The following is a 25000-nucleotide window of genomic DNA, read 5'->3' as shown; positions in this document are numbered from 1 at the left end:
GTGTGTGTGTGTGTGTGTGTGTTTGTGTGTGTGTGTCTTGAGTGCGAGTATGTCTGAGTATGCACAATAAAGCTACATTACGTTAGAATCAATTGGAGAGAGTTGCTTCAAGAGGCTGGCCCTCAATCTATGTTTAAAGTTACAGAGTGAAGATGAGGAGTTGGCAATAATAAGTACGTGTGAATTCCAGAGTAAAGAACCTCTGACTTTAATGGAGAACTGGCTACGAGTGGTACGGCTGAAGGGAGGATGAATAGCCCTCAGTGGTCTCTAAATAATAATAATAATAATAATAAAACTTTATTTGTATAGCACCTTTCATGACATGAAATGCAGCTCAAAGTGCGTTACAGAGCAATGGAGAAAAAAAAAGAAAAGCAAGGCAATGACATTAACAGACAAGCAGTAATGCAATACAGTGAGGACATGAATAAGAAAAAATAAAAGATCAATTAAAAGCAATGTTGTAGAAGGGGGGTCTTGAGCTGAGCTTTAAAAATGTCTACAGAGGCTGCCTGTCGAAGGTACAGTGGGAGTTTGTTCCATGCCGACGGCCCGTAGAAGCAAAAAGCTGCTTCCCCGTATTTTTTAGTTGCCATTTTTGTTTAGGCAAAGCGAGCAGGCCAGCAGTGGAAGACCTTAGGGGCGGTTTGGGACATATTTAGGCAGGCAGTCATGTAGGTAGGAAGGTGTGAGACCATTAAGAGCTTTATACACAAGTAAAATAATTTTAAAATCAATCCTAAAAACAACCGGAAGCCAGTGCAGTGAAGCCAAAACTGGAGTAATATGTTCTCTCATCTTAGTTCTAGTTAAAACTCTGGCTGCTGCATTTTGGACAAGTTGTAATCTGTCAGTTGTTTTTTTAGGCAGTCCTGAAAAAAGTGCATTGCAGTTAAAATCAAGCCGAGAAAAAACAAAGGCGTGGATTAGCGTTTTTGCATCGTCCAAAGACAAATAGGCTCTGATTCGTGCAATATTTCTAAGGTGAAAAAAGGCAATCTTGGTAACATGATTAATGTGTGAATTGAAATTCAATTCAGAATCAATAATAACCCCCAGGTTCTTTACTGGGGAAAATGGGTTAAATACCATCCTGTACATGTTGTATCTCTGTCAGGTTCCAGTCGCGCAGGGATCCCGGGGCCTGAGGGGGGAATTAAAAAACTTCAGTGCACTGTGCCTACACACTGCCTACACACTGCAACATGTGTAGGCACAATCCAAGGAATAAATGCATTCGCCATGTATCCGAAGGAAGTCTGATCCAATCACTTTTAGATTTCTCCAGTTTAATCCTGAGTTTAAGTTTTGTTGTGTTCAAGATCTGATTTTAGGCATTATGTTTAAGCCTCCAGGAAAATCCGTGTTGAGGTTCTAAATCCACTGTTTTTCATTAAAACGTCTTTGTCCTAAAACTGTCCAGTTGGGATTGTGTTGAAGTCCGGCGCATTTTAGAGCTTCAATGCCGTGAGCCATGAAATGTTGCACAAATCTTGTGGTTGTCTTTTTGGCATTGCTAATATTGTATCTGTGTTGTCCCAGCCTAGTACCTATTGTTTTACCCGTTTCTCCCATATATTGTAAACCACATTTTTCACATGTGATTAAGTAAATGCAGTTGCTGGTTCTGGCTGTTATTTGTTGTTATCTCTAACACGCGTGTTATCTCTAACACGCGTTTTGTGGTTCTATTTTTTACTAATTGTTTGGGTTTGAAGTATTCTGGTCCCTGGCGTGCTGGGGGGGACCTCAGTGTTCTCTAAATAAATACCATCCTGTGAACATGTCGTATTATGTCCTCCGTCAGGTTCCAGGCGCGCAGGGAGCCGGTGGACTGGCGGGGCCTGGGGGCCCTCAGCATGGAGCGCGTGGTGTCCGAGGTGGACGTGGAGGCCCTGCAGCGCCACGTGAACGCCGTGACGTTCTGCAGCGTGGAGGCGGAGCGCTGCGAGCGCTGCCAGGCCGCCGTGGACCCCGCGCTGCTCAAACTGTTCCGCCTGGCACAGCTCACCGTGGAGTGGCTGCTGCACTGTCAGGCCTACCTGGCCCGCAACCTGCAGGTACCCATTCTGACCTGAGATCAGATTCATACCAGGTTTCCACTGGGACACACACACTGGTCTGATTAACCCATTCTGACCTGAGATCAGATTCATACCAGGTTTCCACTGGGACACACACACTGGTCTGATTAACCCATTCTGACCTGAGATCAGATAGTTTAACTGTACAACCTGCAGGTACACGAGGAGTCGGACCCCATGGGTTGGGGCGGGGGGGGGGGTCCTGTAAATATAAAGATTATATTCATAGTTTAAAGGACCACTTCACCAGTGATGTAAATAGGTTTTCAATGTAATAAGTCCCAGGATGCAGGGATGGTCTTTTAGAGATGAGTCCCAGGGACATTTTATGAGTCCCACTTCAACCACGTCATACTTTTCTTCTCTTTTTTTTTTACAAATTCCCATTAAATTTTATATGGTTATAATGTGGTTAAATTCATGTAGAAAACAGAAGAAGAAATTATTATTATAACTAAAGCTAGCAAAGTAAACTAGAATTAAAAAGCAGTACAGTAGTACAGTAGTGCATCCCGTGGATGCAGAGGTTGTTGTTTTATTGCGTCCCTTAACCCATTCTGACCTGAGATCAGATTCATACGAGGTTTCCACTGGACACACACTGGTCTGATTAACCCATTCTGACCTGAGATCAGATTCTAAAAATGTCAGTCGTTCTTCGATTTTTCAAAGAAATAGCAGACCTACAAGCTCGTAGCGCGCCACTCGGTGGCGCGATATGAGCTTGTAGATCTGCTATTTTTCAATAGCTAAAGCATGACATGATGCTAACACCAAAACGGGTTCCCGGTCAGAATGGGTTAACTATGAACTGCGTTTTGGGATGCAAAATGCACCCTATTTTAATCTCTGCACCACTTTTCAACCTATCTTCATATAATAGGTCCTCACTAATGATCATGAAAAAAATGTCACGATTTGTTTTTCTACTCAGTCTGTGTCTCATAGGAGGGCTGTGGGCAGTTTAGAAACCGTCTTCCAGTGACATCATCATTAGGCAGGCATTTTTTTACAAAAATGTTTAGATTTTCATTATTGTGAGAACGATGGCTTCCATTTTCGCATTGCAACTTTTCAGGACTAGAAAGCCTGCAGTTTTTATTAGCTTGTATTCCCCATCGATGATGTCACTGGAAGACTGTTTTCTGAACTGCCCACAGCCCTCCTATGAGACACAGACTGGTTTCTGAACTGCCCACAGCCCTCCTATGAGACACAGACTGGTTTCTGAACTGCCCACAGCCCTCCTATGAGACACAGACTGGTTTCTGAACTGCCCACAGCCCTCCTATGAGACACAGACTGGTTTCTGAACCTCCCACAGCCCTCCTATGAGACACAGACTGGTTTCTGAACTGCCCACAGCCCTCCTATGAGACACAGATTTTCTTCATGATCATTAGTGAGGACCTATTATATGAAGATAGGTTGAAAAGTGGTGAAGTGGTCCTTTAACTGTACAGACATATTCCACTGTTGGACGGATGTTACGTTCTTAGCTTGTTTATAATCCTAGATGACTAATTCTATGTATTTGATGTATTACCATTAGGGCCGGGACGTAAACGCGTTAATCGAGATTAATTAACTACAGAAAAAATATCGCGGTTAACTACAGATAACTTAATCGCACCTTTTTGTTTCCCCATAATAATAATGTAATGTTTTTATTTGTTTTCTCATGCCCAGCCATGTAAAGCACATTTGCGTATTCATATACACACTGAAGACACTTCATATAGGCACTTGCTGCCTATATATATCACCTGCCTATATATCACTGTTGGGATAAAACGCAAGTTGTGTGCACTGGAAATAATAAAAAGTCCCCCCATTCTGTGTTGCCTAGAACTGGTCTGAAAAAAATAATAACGTTATGAAGTACATTTTTGTGATGTCACTGAGATGTACTTCATAATGTTACTTCAGACCTCCAGTTCTAGGCAACACAGAATGGGGGGGACTTTCTTATTATATCCACACAACAACTCTAAGGTATATTAATGACAGTAAAATGTTGAAAATGAGTGGAATCCCGTAGTCACTATTCACTGGGATACCAAAAACATTTGAAAAAAAAAAGGTTTCTCACTGTTCTCGGGTTAAATATTGATATGCGATTAATCGAGACTAATTAACTACAAAGCCTCTGATTAATTAGATTTTTTTTTTAATCGAGTCCCAGCCCTATTTACCATGTGTTGTTAGAGCGTCGCCCCCTCGAGAGACCCGGAAAATAAATCCCCCTTCATTTTCCCCTCATAGACTTTTCAAAAAGTATTTATTTAAAGACGTTTAGACGCTGCGGACAAAGACAACTGAAGTTGTGAGAAATCATGACAACAAAAACACGTTTTTTTGGGCCGAACAAATAATTAGAAAGTAGTTTTTGTTGTTTTTATTCTTTGTAATTATTTGTTTGGTTCAAAATATTGTGTGTGTTTGTTGTCCATGTTTTTTCACGACTCGGTGCTGCGTTACGAGCTTGTACCCCCGGGGCTATCCGGAAGGGGGGGGGGGGGGTCCCTGGAACAAAATATTTTCAGATGGGGGGACCGCGGCCAAATGCAGATAATTCCAGGGGTCCTTGACATGAAATAGTTTGAGCACCAACTGACATAGAAACGTTCCTGACAGTATTCTGAAAAACCTATCTTTTTATGTCATCATCATCATCATCATCATCATTTATTTAACTCACAACCATGATCATATGGTTTGGAGCACAGATTCATTAAAATATACAATCGGAAGTATACAATACATTACAGATTACACGATATACATAGACATATCGGAAGGCTTTCCCTATTTGTACAGTGGAAGAAGATTTTTCAGAAAAGCACGCAATTTATAGATTACTTTTTGTTTTTCAGATTTTAGTAATGCAATTAATTTAAACATAGAAGGGTGGGTAAAAAAACATAAAGTGGCAGGTATTTTTGCCTGAAATTCATAATGCCAGGGGTTCTCAAACATTTTTATGTCAAGGACCCCCAGAATCATCTCTAATCGGCCGCCGACCCCCCATCTGAAAATATGTTGTTCCAGGGACCCCCCCCCCCCCCGAAGCAAAGGGTTGAGTTAAAAACGTTGGCTCCTGAAAGAATATAATATTCAAAGCTTTGCACCACATTTTCAAGATTGTAGATCTGGTATTTTTCAACGGCTATAAAGCATAACATAATGCTTCAAAACACCAAAAGGGGTTCCCGTCCAGAATGGGCTGTTAAGAGTCTGATATAAAACGCCTACATTGTAAAACCGTGAACCAAAAATGAACGAACAGACGTTTCGTCCCCGCCACACAACAGGCCACGGAGGAGCGCGTGGAGGCGGCGGAGCGCGGCCGCGAGCAGCTAGCTTCGGGCCAGAAGGCGCTGGAGGAGGCGCAGCGCGCGCAGCTAGCTGCGCAGCGCGACAAGAGCAAGGCGGCGCAGCGGAGACGCGAGCAGAAGACCCGCGAGCTGCTCGCCGAGCTGGAGCAGCGGGAGAAGATCATCAGGACGCAGCAGAGCATGTTCGCCCCGGGGGTCATCAGCAACAGGAAGGTAATTAAGGCCTTATATGGGCGTTGGTTTTGAATCGATTGAATAGAGCACCGAAGTCTGACGTCACTTTCAGTAGAGGGCGTCAGTCCCCAGGTTCATGCATTTCTTTTAGTTGCATTGAAATCGCCATAGGAGGATTTTTAGATTGCTTCATATAAGAACTTTGTTTGAAAAATAAACATGTCATCCCGGCCGCTTCACTCATATGGATATGAAGAATGGATATGAGAGAAAACGCTAATGTTACTGCTACTGAATTAGTTAGATTTTCGCTAGAAGCAGACTATCAAAATATGAGTGACTGACTGTTGCAAACGATACAGAGACACCTCTATGACAATAACGCAGAGACAGCTTGTTTATTTTTGGACCACAACGCTTATAGTAGACGATATTAAGATCACCCCATGTTATTCTCCATTCTCCAGAAATTACTTCCGCGAACCAGGGGAATCGAGGGGATGAGCGAGTTACGTCAGGACTTCGGTGCTCTATACTTTATGGAGTGCCCGAAGTCCTGACGTCACTCGCTCATCCCCTGGTTTCCAAGGGGTTCACGGAAGTAATTTCTCTATGGAGAATATGGCTCATCTTCGTCTCCTGTAAGAGTTGTGGTTAAAAAATAAACAAGCTGTCTCTGCGTTATTGTCGGGGAGGTGTCTCTGTGTCGTTATATTGTCAGGGAGGTGTCTCTGTATCGTTATATTGTCAGGGAGGTGTCTCTGTATCGTTATATTGTCAGGGAGGTGTCTCTGTATCGTTATATTGTCGGGGAGGTGTCTCTGTATCGTTATATTGTCAGGGAGGTGTCTCTGTGTCGTTATATTGTCAGGGAGGTGTCTCTGTGTCGTTATATTGTCAGGGAGGTGTCTCTGTATCGTTATATTGTCAGGGAGGTGTCTCTGTGTCGTTATATTGTCAGGGAGGTGTGTCTCTGTGTCGTTATATTGTCAGGGAGGTGTCTCTGTATCGTTATATTGTCAGGGAGGTGTCTCTGTGTATCGTTATATTGTCAGGGAGTTGTCTCTGTATCGTTATATTGTCAGGGAGTTGTCTCTGTATCGTTATATTGTCAGGGAGGTGTGTCTCTGTGTCGTTATATTGTCAGGGAGGTGTCTCTGTATCGTTATATTGTCAGGGAGGTGTCTCTGTGTCGTTATATTGTCAGGGAGGTGTCTCTGTGTCGTTATATTGTCAGGGAGGTGTCTCTGTGTCGTTATATTGTCAGGGAGGTGTCTCTGTGTCGTTATATTGTCAGGGAGGTGTCTCTGTATCGTTATATTGTCAGGGAGGTGTCTCTGTGTCGTTATATTGTCAGGGAGGTGTCTCTGTATCGTTATATTGTCAGGGAGGTGTCTCTGTATCGTTATATTGTCAGGGAGGTGTCTCTGTGTCGTTATATTGTCAGGGAGGTGTGTCTCTGTGTCGTTATATTGTCAGGGAGGTGTCTCTGTATCGTTATATTGTTAGGGAGGTGTCTCTGTATCGTTATATTGTCAGGGAGGTGTCTCTGTGTCGTTATATTGTCAGGGAGGTGTCTCTGTGTCCTTATATTGTCAGGGAGGTGTCTCTGTATCGTTATATTGTCAGGGAGGTGTCTCTGTATCGTTATATTGTCAGGGAGGTGTCTCTGTGTCGTTATATTGTCAGGGAGGTGTCTCTGTATCGTTATATTGTCAGGGAGGTGTCTCTGTATCGTTATATTGTCGAGGAGGTGTCTCTGTGTCGTTATATTGTCAGGGAGGTGTCTCTGTGTCCTTATATTGTCAGGGAGGTGTGTCTCTGTGTCGTTATATTGTCAGGGAGGTGTGTCTCTGTGTCGTTATATTGTCAGGGAGGTGTCTATGTATCGTTATATTGTCAGGGAGGTGTCTCTGTGTCGTTATATTGTCAGGGAGGTGTGTCTCTGTGTCGTTATATTGTCAGGGAGGTGTCTATGTATCGTTATATTGTCAGGGAGGTGTCTCTGTGTCGTTATATTGTCAGGGAGGTGTGTCTCTGTGTCGTTATATTGTCGAGGAGGTGTCTCTGTGTCGTTATATTGTCAGGGAGGTGTCTCTGTATCGTTATATTGTCAGGGAGGTGTCTCTCTGTCGTTATATTGTCAGGGAGGTGTCTCTGTATTGTTATATTGTCAGGGAGGTGTCTCTGTATCGTTATATTGTCAGGGAGGTGTCTCTGTGTCGTTATATTGTCAGGGAGGTGTCTCTGTATCGTTATATTGTCAGGGAGGTGTCTCTGTATCGTTATATTGTCAGGGAGTTGTCTCTGTATCGTTATATTGTCAGGGAGGTGTCTCTGTGTCGTTATATTGTCAGGGAGGTGTCTCTGTATCGTTATATTGTCGAGGAGGTGTCTCTGTGTCGTTATATTGTCAGGGAGGTGTCTCTGTGTCGTTATATTGTCAGGGAGGTGTCTCTGTGTCGTTATATTGTCAGGGAGGTGTCTCTGTATCGTTATATTGTCAGGGAGGTGTCTCTGTGTCGTTATATCGTCAGGGAGGTGTCTCTGTGTCGTTATATTGTCAGGGAGGTGTCTCTGTGTCGTTATATTGTCAGGGAGGTGTCTCTGTGTCGTTATATTGTCAGGGAGGTGTCTCTGTGTCGTTATATTGTCAGGGAGGTGTCTCTGTATCGTTATATTGTCAGGGAGGTGTCTCTGTATCGTTATATTGTCAGGGAGGTGTGTCTCTGTGTCGTTATATTGTCAGGGAGGTGTCTCTGTATCGTTATATTGTCAGGGAGGTGTGTCTCTGTGTCGTTATATTGTCAGGGAGGTGTCTCTGTATCGTTATATTGTCAGGGAGGTGTCTCTGTATCGTTATATTGTCAGGGAGGTGTCTCTGTATCGTTATATTGTCAGGGAGGTGTCTCTGTATCGTTATATTGTCAGGGAGGTGTGTCTCTGTGTCGTTATATTGTCAGGGAGGTGTCTCTGTATCGTTATATTGTCAGGGAGGTGTCTCTATCGTTATATTGTCAGGGAGGTGTCTCTGTATCGTTATATTGTCAGGGAGGTGTCTCTGTATCGTTATATTGTCAGGGAGGTGTCTCTGTATCGTTATATTGTCAGGGAGGTGTCTCTGTGTCGTTATATTGTCGAGGAGGTGTCTCTGTGTCGTTATATTGTCAGGGAGGTGTCTCTGTATCGTTATATTGTCAGGGAGGTGTGTCTCTGTATCGTTATATTGTCAGGGAGGTGTCTCTGTGTCGTTATATTGTCAGGGAGGTGTCTCTGTATCGTTATATTGTCAGGGAGGTGTCTCTGTATCGTTATATTGTCAGGGAGGTGTCTCTGTGTCCTTATATTGTCAGGGAGGTGTCTCTGTATCGTTATATTGTCAGGGAGGTGTCTCTGTATCGTTATATTGTCAGGGAGGTGTCTCTGTATCGTTATATTGTCAGGGAGGTGTCTCTGTATCGTTATATTGTCAGGGAGGTGTCTCTGTATCGTTATATTGTCAGGGAGGTGTCTCTGTGTCGTTATATTGTCGAGGAGGTGTCTCTGTGTCGTTATATTGTCAGGGAGGTGTCTCTGTATCGTTATATTGTCAGGGAGGTGTCTCTGTATCGTTATATTGTCAGGGAGGTGTCTCTGTGTCGTTATATTGTCAGGGAGGTGTCTCTGTATCGTTATATTGTCGAGGAGGTGTCTCTGTGTCGTTATATTGTCAGGGAGGTGTCTCTGTGTCGTTATATTGTCAGGGAGGTGTCTCTGTGTCGTTATATTGTCAGGGAGGTGTCTCTGTATCGTTATATTGTCAGGGAGGTGTCTCTGTATCGTTATATTGTCAGGGAGGTGTCTCTGTATCGTTATATTGTCAGGGAGGTGTCTCTGTATCGTTATATTGTCAGGGAGGTGTCTCTGTGTCGTTATATTGTCGAGGAGGTGTCTCTGTGTCGTTATATTGTCAGGGAGGTGTCTCTGTGTCGTTATATTGTCTCTTACTCTCTGTATCGTTTACGACAGTCAGTCACTCATATACGATACAGTTTGTTTCTAGCAAAAATGTAACTAATTCAGCAGCAGTAACAATAGCGTTTTCTCTCAGTCAGTTGATTCTTCATATCCATATGAGTGAAGCGGCCTGGATGACATGTTTATTTTTCAAACACAGTTCTTATATGAGGCGATCTAAAAATCCCCCTATGGGGATTACAATGCAACTAAAAAGGACATGAACCCGTGCATTTGCGCCCTCTACCGATGTTGACGTCAGACTTCGGTGCTCTATTGGCAGAGATGTAATCAGTACAGGGTACAGTCATTTACAATACATCATATTTCAGGCACATATGACGTAAAGCTGTATATAGGAGGCCCTCAAAAACAGAGTTTGTGTTTGGGGTGAGCGGTGAGTCTCTTACCACCGCGGCTCAGTGACGTCATGTTGTAGTTTTAGTAAAAACAGAGAGGTGTGTTTAGGGTGAGCGGTGAGTCTCTTACCACCGTGGCTCAGTGACGTCATGTTGTAGTTTTAGTAAAAACAGAGAGATGTGTTTGGGGTGAGCGGTGAGTCTCTTACCACCGTGGCTCAGTGACGTCATGTTGTAGTTTTAGTAAAAACAGAGAGGTGTGTTTAGGGTGAGCGGTGAGTCTCTTACCACCGTGGCTCAGTGACGTCATGTTGTAGTTTTAGTAAAAACAGAGAGATGTGTTTGGGGTGAGCGGTGAGTCTCTTACCACCGTGGCTCAGTGACGTCATGTTGTAGTTTTAGTAAAAACAGAGAGATGTGTTTGGGGTGAGCGGTGAGTCTCTTACCACCGCGGCTCAGTGACGTCATGTTGTAGTTTTAGTAAAAACAGAGAGATGTGTTTGGGGTGAGCGGTGAGTCTCTTACCACCGCGGCTCAGTGACGTCATGTTGTAGTTTTAGTAAAAACAGAGAGGTGTGTTTGGGGTGAGCGGTGAGTCTCTTACCACCGCGGCTCAGTGACGTGACGTGAGATGTTGTAGTTTTAGTAAAAATCACACCTGTGTGAACTGAGTGGTTTTTTCAGCTCCAGAACAGATGGTGTCAGTTTGTTTTTAATCCACTTACAAAATGATGTCAGTGGTCCCCCCCCCACCCACCCTTTTAACCCTTTAAGAATTTCACAGGCTTCTAAATCAGTGGATTCATTTCAAGCTTAAAAAAAAAAAAAAAGTTCAATTATTCAACATTTTTCAAACTCTTTTGAAGGATTTTCCCCTGGATGGAACAGCATATTTTCAGATGTGGTCTGAGGCCAATTACATGTAACTCTGTTTGAGAACCACTGATATAGAAACGTTCTTCAGAAAACTGTCTGATTTAGAACCTCATCCTCAGGTCTAAAACGATCTGATTTAGAACCTCATCCTCAGGTCTAAAACTATCTGATTTAGAACCTCATCCTCAGGTCTAAAACTATCTGATTTAGAACCTCATCCTCAGGTCTAAAACTATCTGATTTAGAACCTCATCCTCAGGTCTAAAACTATCTGATTTAGAACCTCATCCTCAGGTCTAAAACTATCTGATTTAGAACCTCATCCTCAGGTCTAAAACTATCTGATTTAGAACCTCATCCTCAGGTCTAAAACGATCTGATTTAGAACCTCATCCTCAGGTCTAAAACTATCTGATTTAGAACCTCATCCTCAGGTCTAAAACTATCTGATTTAGAACCTCATCCTCGGGTCTAAAACTATCTGATTTAGAACCTCATCCTCAGGTCTAAAACTATCTGATTTAGAACCTCATCCTCAGGTCTAAAACTATCTGATTTAGAACCTCATCCTCAGGTCTAAAACTGTCTGATTTAGAACCTCATCCTCAGGTCTAAAACTATCTGATTTAGAACCTCATCCTCAGGTCTAAAACTATCTGATTTAGAACCTCATCCTCAGGTCTAAAACTGTCTGATTTAGAACCTCATCCTCAGGTCTAAAACTATCTGATTTAGAACCTCATCCTCAGGTCTAAAACTATCTGATTTAGAACCTCATCCTCAGGTCTAAAACTGTCTGATTTAGAACCTCATCCTCAGGTCTAAAACTATCTGATTTAGAACCTCATCCTCAGGTCTAAAACGATCTGATTTAGAACCTCATCCTCAGGTCTAAAACTATCTGATTTAGAACCTCATCCTCAGGTCTAAAACTATCTGATTTAGAACCTCATCCTCGGGTCTAAAACTATCTGATTTAGAACCTCATCCTCAGGTCTAAAACTATCTGATTTAGAACCTCATCCTCAGGTCTAAAACTATCTGATTTAGAACCTCATCCTCAGGTCTAAAACTGTCTGATTTAGAACCTCATCCTCAGGTCTAAAACTATCTGATTTAGAACCTCATCCTCAGGTCTAAAACTATCTGATTTAGAACCTCATCCTCAGGTCTAAAACTGTCTGATTTAGAACCTCATCCTCAGGTCTAAAACTATCTGATTTAGAACCTCATCCTCAGGTCTAAAACTATCTGATTTAGAACCTCATCCTCAGGTCTAAAACTGTCTGATTTAGAACCTCATCCTCAGGTCTAAAACTATCTGATTTAGAACCTCATCCTCGGGTCTAAAACTGTCTGATTTAGAACCTCATCCTCGGCTCTAAATGGTCATAATTCTGCTGGAATAATTTGCTGCGTTTCAAATCATTTCGGGGGTCGCTCTAGTTTCACTTCAGCTATTTATAGCACAGATCTGCCTGCCTGCCTGTCTGTCTGTCTGTCTCTCTGCCTGCCTGTCTCTCTGCCTGCCTGTCTCTCTGCCTGCCTGTCTGCCTGCCTGCCTGTCTCTCTGCCTGCCTGCCTGCCTGTCTCTCTGCCTGCCTGCCTGCCTGTCTCTCTGCCTGCCTGTCTCTCTCCCTGCCTGTCTGCCTGCCTGCCTGTCTGCCTGCCTGCCTGCCTGCCTGCCTGCCTGTGTTCCTCTAGTCAAGTGCGTGTGTAGGGGAGCTGCCCCAGTGGTTACCATGGAAACAGCTGTAGTGTTTGGTGACAGCAGGGTTGCTAGGAGCAGAGCCTTAGATATAGACAGAGTTACGCAAACTGTGTTCACTTCATGGGGCTTCAGTCCAATGGAGGCTCTCCTACATAGACTTCTATTGGCTTCAGTCCAATGGAGGCTCTCCTACATAGACTTCTATTGGCTTCAGTCCAATGGAGGCTCTCCTACATAGACTTATAAAAAAAAAAATCGGAAAAGAAATCTGAAAAAGAATCCGAAAAAAAAATCAAAAAAAAGATTGCGAAAAAAACTTTCAACGTTTTATATCCCATTTGTAGACGCATGTCTAATAGCCGGCTATTGCTCAGTGGGATGATGAAAAACGAGGATAAAAAAAATCAAAAAAATCAAAAAACGATGGGCTATATAACCCATCGTTTTTTTTTTTTTTTTTTTAATCCTCAAAAATGATGAAAAACGGCATGCTACAGTATGCCATACGATATGGCCTTGTCTCCACCAGGCCGAAGGCAGTATGTTTTGCACTCCGAATGTCTGGCCCGGTCGATGCCAAACTGTGCGCACACACTCCCAGAATGGCCTGTTATTTCCTCTGTCCTCAGTGTGACAACATGTCTCTGTCTGTCCTCAGTGTGACAACGTGTCTCTGTCTGTCCTCAGTGTGACAACATGTCTCTGTCTGTCCTCAGTGTGACAATGTGTCTCTGTCTGTCCTCAGTGTGACAACGTGTCTCTGTCTGTCCTCAGTGTGACAACGTGTCTCTGTCTGTCCTCAGTGTGACAACGTGTCTCTGTCTGTCCTCAGTGTGACAACGTGTCTCTGTCTGTCCTCAGTGTGACAACGTGTCTCTGTCTGTCCTCAGTGTGACAACATGTCTCTGTCTGTCCTCAGTGTGACTAAAGGTTGTCCTCTGTCTGTCCTCAGTGTCCACACTGTGACAAAAGCTTCATCAACGCCGGCTTCCTTCAGAACCACATGCAGCGTCGACACCCTGATGAGTACGACACCCGTAAGTACCTCATTCACCCCTCACTGTACCTCATTAACCCCTCACTGTACCTCATTCACCCCTCACTGTACCTCATTAACCCCTCACTGTACTGACTGTACCTCATACATTTCATAAGGGATAATGTCTTTGTCCAGATAGAATTCACCAACGTGGAGTTTTTAAACTCACCGCTGAATTAAGCAATCAGAATCAAGCATTCAGCCAAGCCAAATGTAATAATGACTGATAACGTATTAAATCCCACCTGGAGAACATAATTAATGTAACGTTTCAGAGCTCCAGTCAGATAGTGACATAATTAATGTAATGTTTCAGAGCTCCAGTCAGATAGTGACATAATTAATGTAATGTTTCAGAGCTCCTCCAGTCAGATAGTGACATAATTAATGTAACGTTTCAGAACTCCTCCAGTCAGATAGTGACATAATTAATGTAATGTTTCAGAGCTCCAGTCAGATAGTGACATAATTAATGTAATGTTTCAGAGCTCCAGTCAGATAGTGACATAATTAATGTAATGTTTCAGAGCTCCTCCAGTCAGATAGTGACATAATTAATGTAATGTTTCAGAGCTCCAGTCAGATAGTGACATAATTAACGTAATGTTTCAGAGCTCCAGTCAGATAGTGACATAATTAATGTAATGTTTCAGAGCTCCAGTCAGATAGTGACATAATTAATGTAATGTTTCAGAGCTCCAGTCAGATAGCGACATAATTAACGTAATGTTTCAGAGCTCCAGTCAGATAGTGACATAATTAATGTAATGTTTCAGAGCTCCAGTCAGATAGTGACATAATTAATGTAATGTTTCAGAGCTCCAGTCAGATAGTGACATAATTAATGTAATGTTTCAGAGCTCCTCCAGTCAGATAGTAACATAATTAATGTCATGTTTCAGAGCTCCAGTCAGATAGTGACATAATTAATGTAATGTTTCAGAGCTCCAGTCAGATAGTGACATAATTAATGTAATGTTTCAGAGCTCCAGTCAGATAGTGACATAATTAATGTAATGTTTCAGAGCTCCTCCAGTCAGATAGTGACATAATTAATGTAATGTTTCAGAGCTCCTCCAGTCAGATAGTGACATAATTAATGTTATGTTTCAGAGCTCCAGTCAGATAGTGACATAATTAATGTAATGTTTCAGAGCTCCTCCAGTCAGATAGTGACATAATTAATGTAATGTTTCAGAGCTCCAGTCAGATAGTGACATAATTAATGTAATGTTTCAGAGCTCCAGTCAGATAGTGATATAATTAATGTAATGTTTCAGAGCTCCAGTCAGATAGTGACATAATTAATGTAATGTTTCAGAGCTCCTCCAGTCAGATAGTGACATACTTAATGTAATGTTTCAGAGCTCCAGTCAGATAGTGACATAATTAATGTAATGTTTCAGAGCTCCAGTCAGATAGTGACATAATTAATGTAATGTTTCAGAGCTCCAGACAGATAGTGACATAATTAATGTAATGTTTCAGAGCTCCTCCAGTCAGATAGTGACATAATTAACGTAATGTTTCAGAGCTCCTCCAGTCAGATAGTGACATAATTAATGTAATGTTTCAGAGCTCCAGTCAGATAGTGACATAATTAATGTAATGTTTCAGAGCTCCTCCAGTCAGATAGTGACATAATTAACGTAATGTTTCAGAGCTCCTCCAGTCAGATAGTGACATAATTAACGTAATGTTTCAGAGCTCCTCCAGTCAGATAGTGACATAATTAATGTAATGTTTCAGAGCTCCAGTCAGATAGTGACATAATTAATGTAATGTTTCAGAGCTCCAGTCAGATAGTGACATAATTAATGTAATGTTTCAGAGCTCCAGTCAGATAGTGACATAATTAACGTAATGTTTCAGAGCTCCTCCAGTCAGATAGTGACATAATTAACGTAATGTTTCAGAGCTCCTCCAGTCAGATAGTGACATAATTAACGTAATGTTTCAGAGCTCCAGTCAGATAGTGACATAATTAATGTAATGTTTCAGAGCTCCAGTCAGATAGTGACATAATTAATGTAATGTTTCAGAGCTCCAGACAGATAGTGACATAATTAATGTAATGTTTCAGAGCTCCTCCAGTCAGATAGTGACATAATTAACGTAATGTTTCAGAGCTCCTCCAGTCAGATAGTGACATAATTAATGTAATGTTTCAGAGCTCCAGTCAGATAGTGACATAATTAATGTAATGTTTCAGAGCTCCTCCAGTCAGATAGTGACATAATTAACGTAATGTTTCAGAGCTCCTCCAGTCAGATAGTGACATAATTAACGTAATGTTTCAGAGCTCCTCCAGTCAGATAGTGACATAATTAATGTAATGTTTCAGAGCTCCAGTCAGATAGTGACATAATTAATGTAATGTTTCAGAGCTCCAGTCAGATAGTGACATAATTAACGTAACGTTTCAGAGCTCCTCCAGTCAGATAGTGACATAATTAACGTAATGTTTCAGAGCTCCTCCAGTCAGATAGTGACATAATTAACGTAATGTTTCAGAGCTCCAGTCAGATAGTGACATAATTAATGTAATGTTTCAGAGCTCCTCCAGTCAGATAGTGACATAATTAACGTAATGTTTCAGAGCTCCTCCAGTCAGATAGTGACATAATTAATGTAATGTTTCAGAGCTCCTCCAGTCAGATAGTGACATAATTAATGTAATGTTTCAGAGCTCCTCCAGTCAGATAGTGACATAATTAACGTAACGTTTCAGAGCTCCAGTCAGATAGCGACATAATTAACGTAATGTTTCAGAGCTCCAGTCAGATAGTGACATAATTAATGTAATGTTTCAGAGCTCCTCCAGTCAGATAGTGACATAATTAACGTAACGTTTCAGAGCTCCAGTCAGATAGCGACATAATTAACGTAATGTTTCAGAGCTCCAGTCAGATAGTGACATAATTAACGTAATGTTTCAGAGCTCCAGTCAGATAGTGACATAATGAATGTAATGTTTCAGAGCTCCAGTCAGATAGTGACATAATTAATGTAATGTTTCAGAGCTCCAGTCAGATAGTGACATAATTAACGTAATGTTTCAGAGCTCCAGTCAGATAGTGACATAATTAATGTAATGTTTCAGAGCTCCTCCAGTCAGATAGTGACATAATTAATGTAATGTTTCAGAGCTCCTCCAGTCAGATAGTGACATAATTAATGTAATGTTTCAGAGCTCCTCCAGTCAGATAGTGACATAATTAATGTAATGTTTCAGAGCTCCAGTCAGATAGTGACATAATTAATGTAATGTTTCAGAGCTCCAGTCAGATAGTGACATAATTAACGTAATGTTTCAGAGCTCCAGTCAGATAGTGACATAATTAATGTAATGTTTCAGAGCTCCTCCAGTCAGATAGTGACATAATTAATGTAATGTTTCAGAGCTCCTCCAGTCAGATAGTGACATAATTAATGTAATGTTTCAGAGCTCCAGTCAGATAGTGACATAATTAATGTAATGTTTCAGAGCTCCTCCAGTCAGATAGTGACATAATTAATGTAATGTTTCAGAGCTCCAGTCAGATAGTGACATAATTAACGTAATGTTTCAGAGCTCCTCCAGTCAGATAGTGACATAATTAACGTAATGTTTCAGAGCTCCTCCAGACAGATAGTGACATAATTAATGTAATGTTTCAGAGCTCCAGTCAGATAGTGACATAATTAATGTAATGTTTCAGAGCTCCTCCAGTCAGATAGTGACATAATTAATGTAATGTTTCAGAGCTCCTCCAGTCAGATAGTGACATAATTAATGTAATGTTTCAGAGCTCCAGTCAGATAGTGACATAATTAATGTAATGTTTCAGAGCTCCTCCAGTCAGATAGTGACATAATGAATGTAATGTTTCAGAGCTCCAGTCAGATAGTGACATAATTAACGTAATGTTTCAGAGCTCCTCCAGTCAGATAGTGACATAATTAATGTAATGTTTCAGAGCTCCTCCAGTCAGATAGTGACATAATTAATGTAATGTTTCAGAGCTCCAGTCAGATAGTGACATAATTAATGTAATGTTTCAGAGCTCCAGTCAGATAGTGACATAATTAACGTAATGTTTCAGAGCTCCTCCAGTCAGATAGTGACATAATTAACGTAATGTTTCAGAGCTCCAGTCAGATAGTGACATAATTAACGTAATGTTTCAGAGCTCCTCCAGACAGATAGTGACATAATTAATGTAATGTTTCAGAGCTCCAGTCAGATAGTGACATAATTAATGTAATGTTTCAGAGCTCCTCCAGTCAGATAGTGACATAATTAATGTAATGTTTCAGAGCTCCTCCAGTCAGATAGTGACATAATTAATGTAATGTTTCAGAGCTCCTCCAGTCAGATAGTGACATAATTAATGTAATGTTTCAGAGCTCCAGTCAGATAGTGACATAATTAATGTAATGTTTCAGAGCTCCTCCAGTCAGATAGTGACATAATGAACGTAATGTTTCAGAGCTCCAGACAGATAGTGACATAATTAATGTAATGTTTCAGAGCTCCAGTCAGATAGCGACATAATTAACGTAATGTTTCAGAGCTCCAGTCAGATAGTGACATAATTAACGTAATGTTTCAGAGCTCCAGTCAGATAGTGACATAATTAACGTAATGTTTCAGAGCTCCAGTCAGATAGCGACATAATTAACGTAATGTTTCAGAGCTCCAGTCAGATAGCGACTCCCGGCTCCAGATGGAGAACCTGAGGAAGGAGAACGTGGATCTGAAGGAACAGCTGATTCAACAGCAGCAGACGCTGCTGCTCAAAGCGGAGCAGGTGAGTCCATATCTCTGTCGTAGCGCGTCGTACACCCTCGCCTCGACGACCTCACAGGCGTACGCAAAGGCTCGACTTGTGGGACTTTGATATGTAGACATAGCACTCTATAGTGTAGATATGTAGACATAGCACTCTAGTCTATACTTAGATATGTAGACATGGAACAGTTCAGCGTTCATACCCTAAACCCTTCTGTCATGGAACAGTTCAGCGTTCATACCCTTCTGTCATGGAACAGTTCAGCATTCATACCCTAAACCCTTCTGTCATGGAACAGTTCAGCGTTCATACCCTTCTGTCATGGAACAGTTCAGCGTTCATACCCTAAACCCTTCTGTCATGGAACAGTTCAGCGTTCATACCCTAAACCCTTCTGTCATGGAACAGTTCAGCGTTCATACCCTAAACCCTTCTGTCATGGAACAGTTCAGCGTTCATATCCTAAACCCTTCTGTCATGGAACAGTTCAGCGTTCAGACCCTTCTGTCATGGAACAGTTCAGCGTTCATACCCTAAACCCTTCTGTCATGGAACAGTTCAGCGTTCATACCCTTCTGTCATGGAACAGTTCAGCGTTCATACCCTAAACCCTTCTGTCATGGAACAGTTCAGCGTTCATACCCTAAACCCTTCGGTCATGGAACAGTTCAGCGTTCATACCCTTCTGTCATGGAACAGTTCAGCGTTCATACCCTAAACCCTTCTGTCATGGAACAGTTCAGCGTTCATACCCTAAACCCTTCTGTCATGGAACAGTTCAGCGTTCATATCCTAAACCCTTCTGTCATGGAACAGTTCAGCGTTCATATCCTAAACCCTTCTGTCATGGAACAGTTCAGCGTTCATACCCTAAACCCTTCTGTCATGGAACAGTTCAGCGTTCATACCCTAAACCCTTCTGTCATGGAACAGTTCAGCGTTCATACCCTTCTGTCATGGAACAGTTCAGCGTTCATACCCTAAACCCTTCTGTCATGGAACAGTTCAGCGTTCATACCCTTCTGTCATGGAACAGTTCAGCGTTCATACCCTAAACCCTTCTGTCATGGAACAGTTCAGCGTTCATACCCTAAACCCTTCTGTCATGGAACAGTTCAGCGTTCATACCCTTCTGTCATGGAACAGTTCAGCGTTCATACCCTAAACCCTTCTGTCATGGAACAGTTCAGCGTTCATACCCTAAACCCTTCTGTCATGGAACAGTTCAGCGTTCATACCCTAAACCCTTCTGTCATGGAACAGTTCAGCGTTCATACCCTTCTGTCATGGAACAGTTCAGCGTTCATACCCTAAACCCTTCTGTCATGGAACAGTTCAGCGTTCATACCCTAAACCCTTCTGTCATGGAACAGTTCAGCGTTCAGACCCTTCTGTCATGGAACAGTTCAGCGTTCATACCCTAAACCCTTCTGTCATGAAACAGTTCAGCGTTCATACCCTAAACCCTTCTGTCATGGAACAGTTCAGCGTTCATACCCTAAACCCTTCTGTCATGGAACAGTTCAGCGTTCAGACCCTTCTGTCATGGAACAGTGAAACTGAACGGTTTTGTCTTTGTTTTTCCAGGAAAAAGAGCATCAGTGTAAATACAACGAGCTGCAAAAAGAACTGGAGCATCTGAAGGCTCTGGAAGCAGCCTGGAGGAGAGAGGACAGCAGAGACAGGAGGAGAGAGGACAGCAGAGACAGGAGGAGAGAAGACAGGAGGAGAGAGGACAGCAGAGACAGAGACAACAGAGAGGACAGCAGAGACAGAGAGGTAATATTATACTGGTTAATCCAGAGGAGAGACAGTAGAGACAATTAACAGAGACACACGCAGAGATCTGGGCCCTCATTTATCAACCGTGCGTACGCCAAAATATGGGTGCACGCCGAAATTACCGACATTTTCGGCATTTACCATTTCCGCCAAAGCTTGAAATTGAACTGGATTATAGGACAAAAAGTCACGTCTGGTCGGGAGCTGTCGTACGCTTTGTCCTCGGCTGTTTTTCTGTCGTACACAAGCGGAGCAGCCTTGTCTGAACTGCTGACACGCTGTCACAGGCATCTAAACATATGTTTTCACTCCTAAAATGTTAATATAAAACGGTATGTGTATATAGGCTACATGTAAAAAAAAGAGAGAGATTTCCAACTTTACAAGTAATTAAAATCGCGCAATTAAAAACAATATAACATGTTCACAATGTATTAGTTTGTGCTTAATCAAACAGTGCTTTACTGGCCTTGTTATGCGAGCGCACTTGTGAGATGATTTGGGAGCGCATGCGGTGATGCGGCATCACTGTGATATTATAAAAATAAAGGCATAAATGAACTGCACACCTATATTTCCAAGTGACAATGACAAGCATACAGCTTGGCTATTTGCAATTGTAGCAGGCTATAGGCGTAAGGGGCTTAATCATCCACCATTTAAATAAGTGCTTTGACAGTTCAGATGAAAGCGAGATCGGGGGTCGGGAGGACGGGACCGCGGCGTGCGTCGCCAACACATACCAGCACACATGCAAGCGGCGAGCCTTCATCCATATGTTTATGATTCGTTCATCAATGATCAAATCACTACATAAACGTTGATTATGACTGCCTTGACGACATGATACAAATGATACGCAAACAGCTGATCCTTCCTTAATTTCGTTCCGACGTTAATAAATGCGACGGCTGGCACGCCCTATGAAATCAAGCCTCGCCCTCGTTTTTGTGAAATGAACAACATGCAGTAGGCCTACGACCTTGGAAACCATATAGTTACATCAAGTCAAGCCTTCCTTGCCTTGCTGACCGCCTCACCCCCCTCTCATACACACACACACAGACACACACACAGACGCACGCACATGCAACTTGCAAGCAACTGTCACTGTGTGTTAGTTGTATATGCAATTATTAAAATGTTTATTAATTTAATATACAACAAGATTAGTGAACGAAAACCTGAACCTGTGATTATGTGAAGCATTAATTAAATAACTCACATTGCTCACGACGTCATTGGAATGAGTTTGGACACGCGCGGCACAGCCCGTGACAAATGCCGTTTTCCTCCGCTCCGGTTCTGTCTGTCTCCGTCACTGACCTGCATGCACGTTTATGACATTACTCACTGTATATCAGGAGGGGAGGTCGGGGGGTGGGCTACCGGTATGCATGCAAAACACTATTTAAATGGCTTAAAGCATTGTTTTTAATTGCGTGATTTTAATAAGCTTGCACACTTGGAAATATCCTACCAATTTCATATGACATGCCTTTACAAAATATATATTTTTTCACATGTAGGCTACTATTAGTTTTTCGGAGTGAAAACATATGTTTAGATGCCTGTGGCAGCCTCTCAGCTGGTCAAACAACGCATGCTCCGCCGTTCTACGACAGAGAAAACAGGTGAGGACAAAGCGTACGACAGCTCCACGACCAGACGTGACTTTTTGTACTTTGTCAAGTTCAATTTCAAGCTTTGGCGGAAATGGTAAATGCCGAAAATGTCGGGTAATTTCGGCGTGCACCCATATTTTGGCGTATACGCACGGCTGATAAATGAGGGCCTGAATCTCATTTTGACACGGCAATCCTATAGTTGCGAACGCAGTGATTGCGAATGCAGTGAGCACTTACTATGAGACCTAGCAGATCATGTCTGTGTGTCTGTCTGTCTCTCCCGCTATCCAAATATGGAGTGTGTTGCATCAGCAATCACTCAGCTCCATATATGGGCACAAAAGGGGCCAGGTCCACTCAGCTCCATATATGGGCACAAAATGGGCCAGGTCCACATATACAGTAACAGCGGGACAGACACACAGACACACAGACAGACAGACATGATCTGCAGGGTCTCAGCTGTGTTCGCTTCCCGCGTTTGCGCGTCTTACTGCTATTATACCTTGTGAACACTGAGCGGACACAGTTTAAAGCTGGGCCACCACGGCCGTTTATTGTATATAAATGCGCTTTGACGCGCGTGGCATCAAAAGTGCAACTCAAAATGTCTGTAAAGAACGTAAACTCCGCCTCTTCCCTGGCGGGGGTTGATTTAGGGTCCTCTTCCCTAACGGGCTTTAGTGCGCCCTATCTATATCACACTGTCTCTGCCCCCGGGTTTGACAGGTGCCTCCGTTTCCTGTCCGTACTCTCCCGTGGAAGTGGAACTGTCATCAGATTGAGCGGGGTAGCGGGTTACCTATAAGGAAGAGAATATAGGCTTTTAGCATCACGGTCACATTCATGTCATATGACTGGTGTCGCCGTGTGAGGTGTCGCTTACAGCCGAGCATGCCCGTCATGTCCCCTTCAGCTGCCAGTGGGGAATGAGCGCAGGACCAGACATACCTTTCCTCTTATCTCGGCTGTGCGCGTGCACTTGGCCTTGAGCCAATAGGAGGGCTGGGTAATATGTCTGGTCGATGACGAGGCCGAGGAGGCGTGTTCTCCTCGGCTGTGTTCTGCCTCCTCCCCACTGGCTGTCTGGGCTACTATAACGCTCACACCTGGCGGCTGGTTGCCTAGCGACACCCCACAACCTGATGGTTAACGGATCACACCATCCGCTAGCTTTCTTCACCGTGCTACACAGTCAGATGTCCGGGATGCTAAGCTATCATCGTTTATTTCAATAACTAAGTCAAATGAAGCTCTAATCAAGCCCCAAATATTGCATTTTCGCAGCGATGCACATAAAGACCACACTGTGTGTGTGTGTGTGTGTGCGCGAGAGCGTGCACGCACGGATTTCGGGCGGTTTTAGGTAGATTACATCGTCAATTACGTCAATAGCCATAAGGGGGTTTTAATATATGTTAATATAATGTTAAAATATGTTAATATTCGTCTTTCACTGTGTTACCAGGAAGTGGACAGAGAGCTACAGACTCATGCTATCTTCAAACTGGAGCAGCAACTCAAGGAGCAGGTGTGTGTGTGTGTGTGTCTGTGTCTGTGTGTGTGTGTGTGTGTGTGTGTGTGTGTGCGCATGCGTGTGCGCGTCGCTGTAGAGTGGTTTGTGTTTTAACTATTGAAAAATAGCAGATCTACAAGCTCGTATAGCGCAGCACTCAGTGCCGTGCTACGAGCTTGTAGATCTGCTTTTTTTTTTTTTTTTTTTTTAAGATCGTGAAAATGTCGCGCAGATCTTGGAATATATATTCTTTCAGAGCGAAAGCACCAGTGAGCACCGCTGACATAGAAACGTAGGGATTTCTGAAAAAACGTCTTCTCATTTAGAATACTTTTTCTTTCTTTTAGAATCAGCCTTTAGCATCCCCCTGGCCAGCCGGGGCGCCTGATGGAGAGGAAAGGAACTGGTTGGAATAGCGTGTTCCTTCCACGCGCTACGACCAACCAGGGAAACTCCCCCCTGTCAGGTGTAAAGGAGCAACTTGGACACTCAGGCATGAAGGAAGCATGAGTTCAAGTCCGTTGCTCTCCCTTGTCCCCCATATATGGGGACTAGGTTGCTCTCCCCTTGTCCCCCATATATGGGGACTAGGTTGCTCTCCCCTTGTCCCCCATATATGGGGACTAGGTTGCTCTCCCCTTGTCCCCCATATATGGGAACTAGGTTGCTCTCCCCTTGTCCCCCATATATGGGGACTAGGTTGGTGGAGGGTGTGTAGAGCCCAGGATCACATTAGATGATTGACACAGGGGTGAAAAATGGGTTACAAAATCGTTGGGATAAAAAATAAGAATAATCTGCCTTTAGGTCTAAATAGGTTTAATAACACCTGTCCTTTTCCCTTCCAGGACAGGAAGTGGGAGTCGAGGATGCAGGAGATCAAAGTGCAGCATGAGTCTGAGAAGGACCAGGTGATTTTAACGAGGCCGTCGTTCTCATCAACTCGTTAAGACGACACACACTTTAATTAACCCGTTCTGGGTGTTTTAAGCATTAATGTTATACTTTAGCTATTGAAAAAAAATAACAGATCTACAAGCTCGTAGTGCCGCGCTATTTTAACGGTGGGAGAGAGAGAGAGGGGGGGGGGGGTGGGAGAGAGAGAGGGGAGTTGCACCACTCTGTGATTTTTTTATTCAATTGTTTAAAACGTGGCGCAAATCTTTGAATATATTCTTTCAGAGCGAACGTTTTTAACTCAAATCTTTGAATATATATTCTTTCAGAGCGAAACGTTTTTAACTCAAATCTTTGAATATATATTCTTTCAGATCGAACGTTTTTAACTCGAATCTTTGAATATATATTCTTTCAGAGCGAAACGTTTTTAACTCAAATCTTTGAATATATATTCTTTCAGATCGAACGTTTTTAACTCAAATCTTTGAATATATATATTCTTTCAGAGCGAACGTTTTTAACTCAAATCTTTGCTTCTGGGAGGAGGGGAGGGGAGGGGGGGTTGGGGTGGGGGTCCCTGGAACAACATATTCTCAGATTACTTACATAATACTTTTTTGGGGTCCTTATTGACATGAACATGTTTGAGAACAACCCACATAGAAACATGAGGGCGTCTAAATGTGTAGAATAAATAATCAGTACAACTTTAATGCCCAGCTGAGGGTTTTGGTCTAATTAAAAACGTTCCTTATAATTTCTTCCAGGACAGGAAATGGGAATCAAGGATGCAAGAAATGGAAGACCAGCATGAGTCCG

The 25000-nt window shown here is 42.7% G+C and overlaps 1 protein-coding gene across 5 annotated transcripts in view; it reads left to right on the top strand.

The window, feature by feature from the left end:
- dzip1 (DAZ interacting zinc finger protein 1) overlaps nucleotides 1–25000 on the top strand; it is a 49019-nt gene that overhangs the window by 443 nt on the left and 23576 nt on the right. For all 5 annotated transcript variants that reach the window (XM_080793361.1, XM_080793359.1, XM_080793360.1 and 2 more), the window contains exons 2-9: nucleotides 1811–2063; nucleotides 5402–5638; nucleotides 13494–13578; nucleotides 18258–18373; nucleotides 19943–20134; nucleotides 23234–23296; nucleotides 24130–24192; nucleotides 24949–25000. The exon at nucleotides 24949–25000 is cut by the window's right edge and continues 11 nt beyond it. In XM_080793361.1, coding sequence (XP_080649487.1) covers nucleotides 1811–2063; nucleotides 5402–5638; nucleotides 13494–13578; nucleotides 18258–18373; nucleotides 19943–20134; nucleotides 23234–23296; nucleotides 24130–24192; nucleotides 24949–25000 — 1061 coding nt within the window. The remainder of the gene's footprint in view (nucleotides 1–1810; nucleotides 2064–5401; nucleotides 5639–13493; nucleotides 13579–18257; nucleotides 18374–19942; nucleotides 20135–23233; nucleotides 23297–24129; nucleotides 24193–24948) is intronic.

The sequence above is a fragment of the Protomyctophum bolini genome (genome assembly GCF_963924005.1).
Source record: "Protomyctophum bolini genome assembly, chromosome: 21".
NCBI lineage: Eukaryota > Metazoa > Chordata > Actinopteri > Myctophiformes > Myctophidae > Protomyctophum > Protomyctophum bolini.
This window is presented reverse-complemented; position numbering and strand designations above follow the sequence as displayed.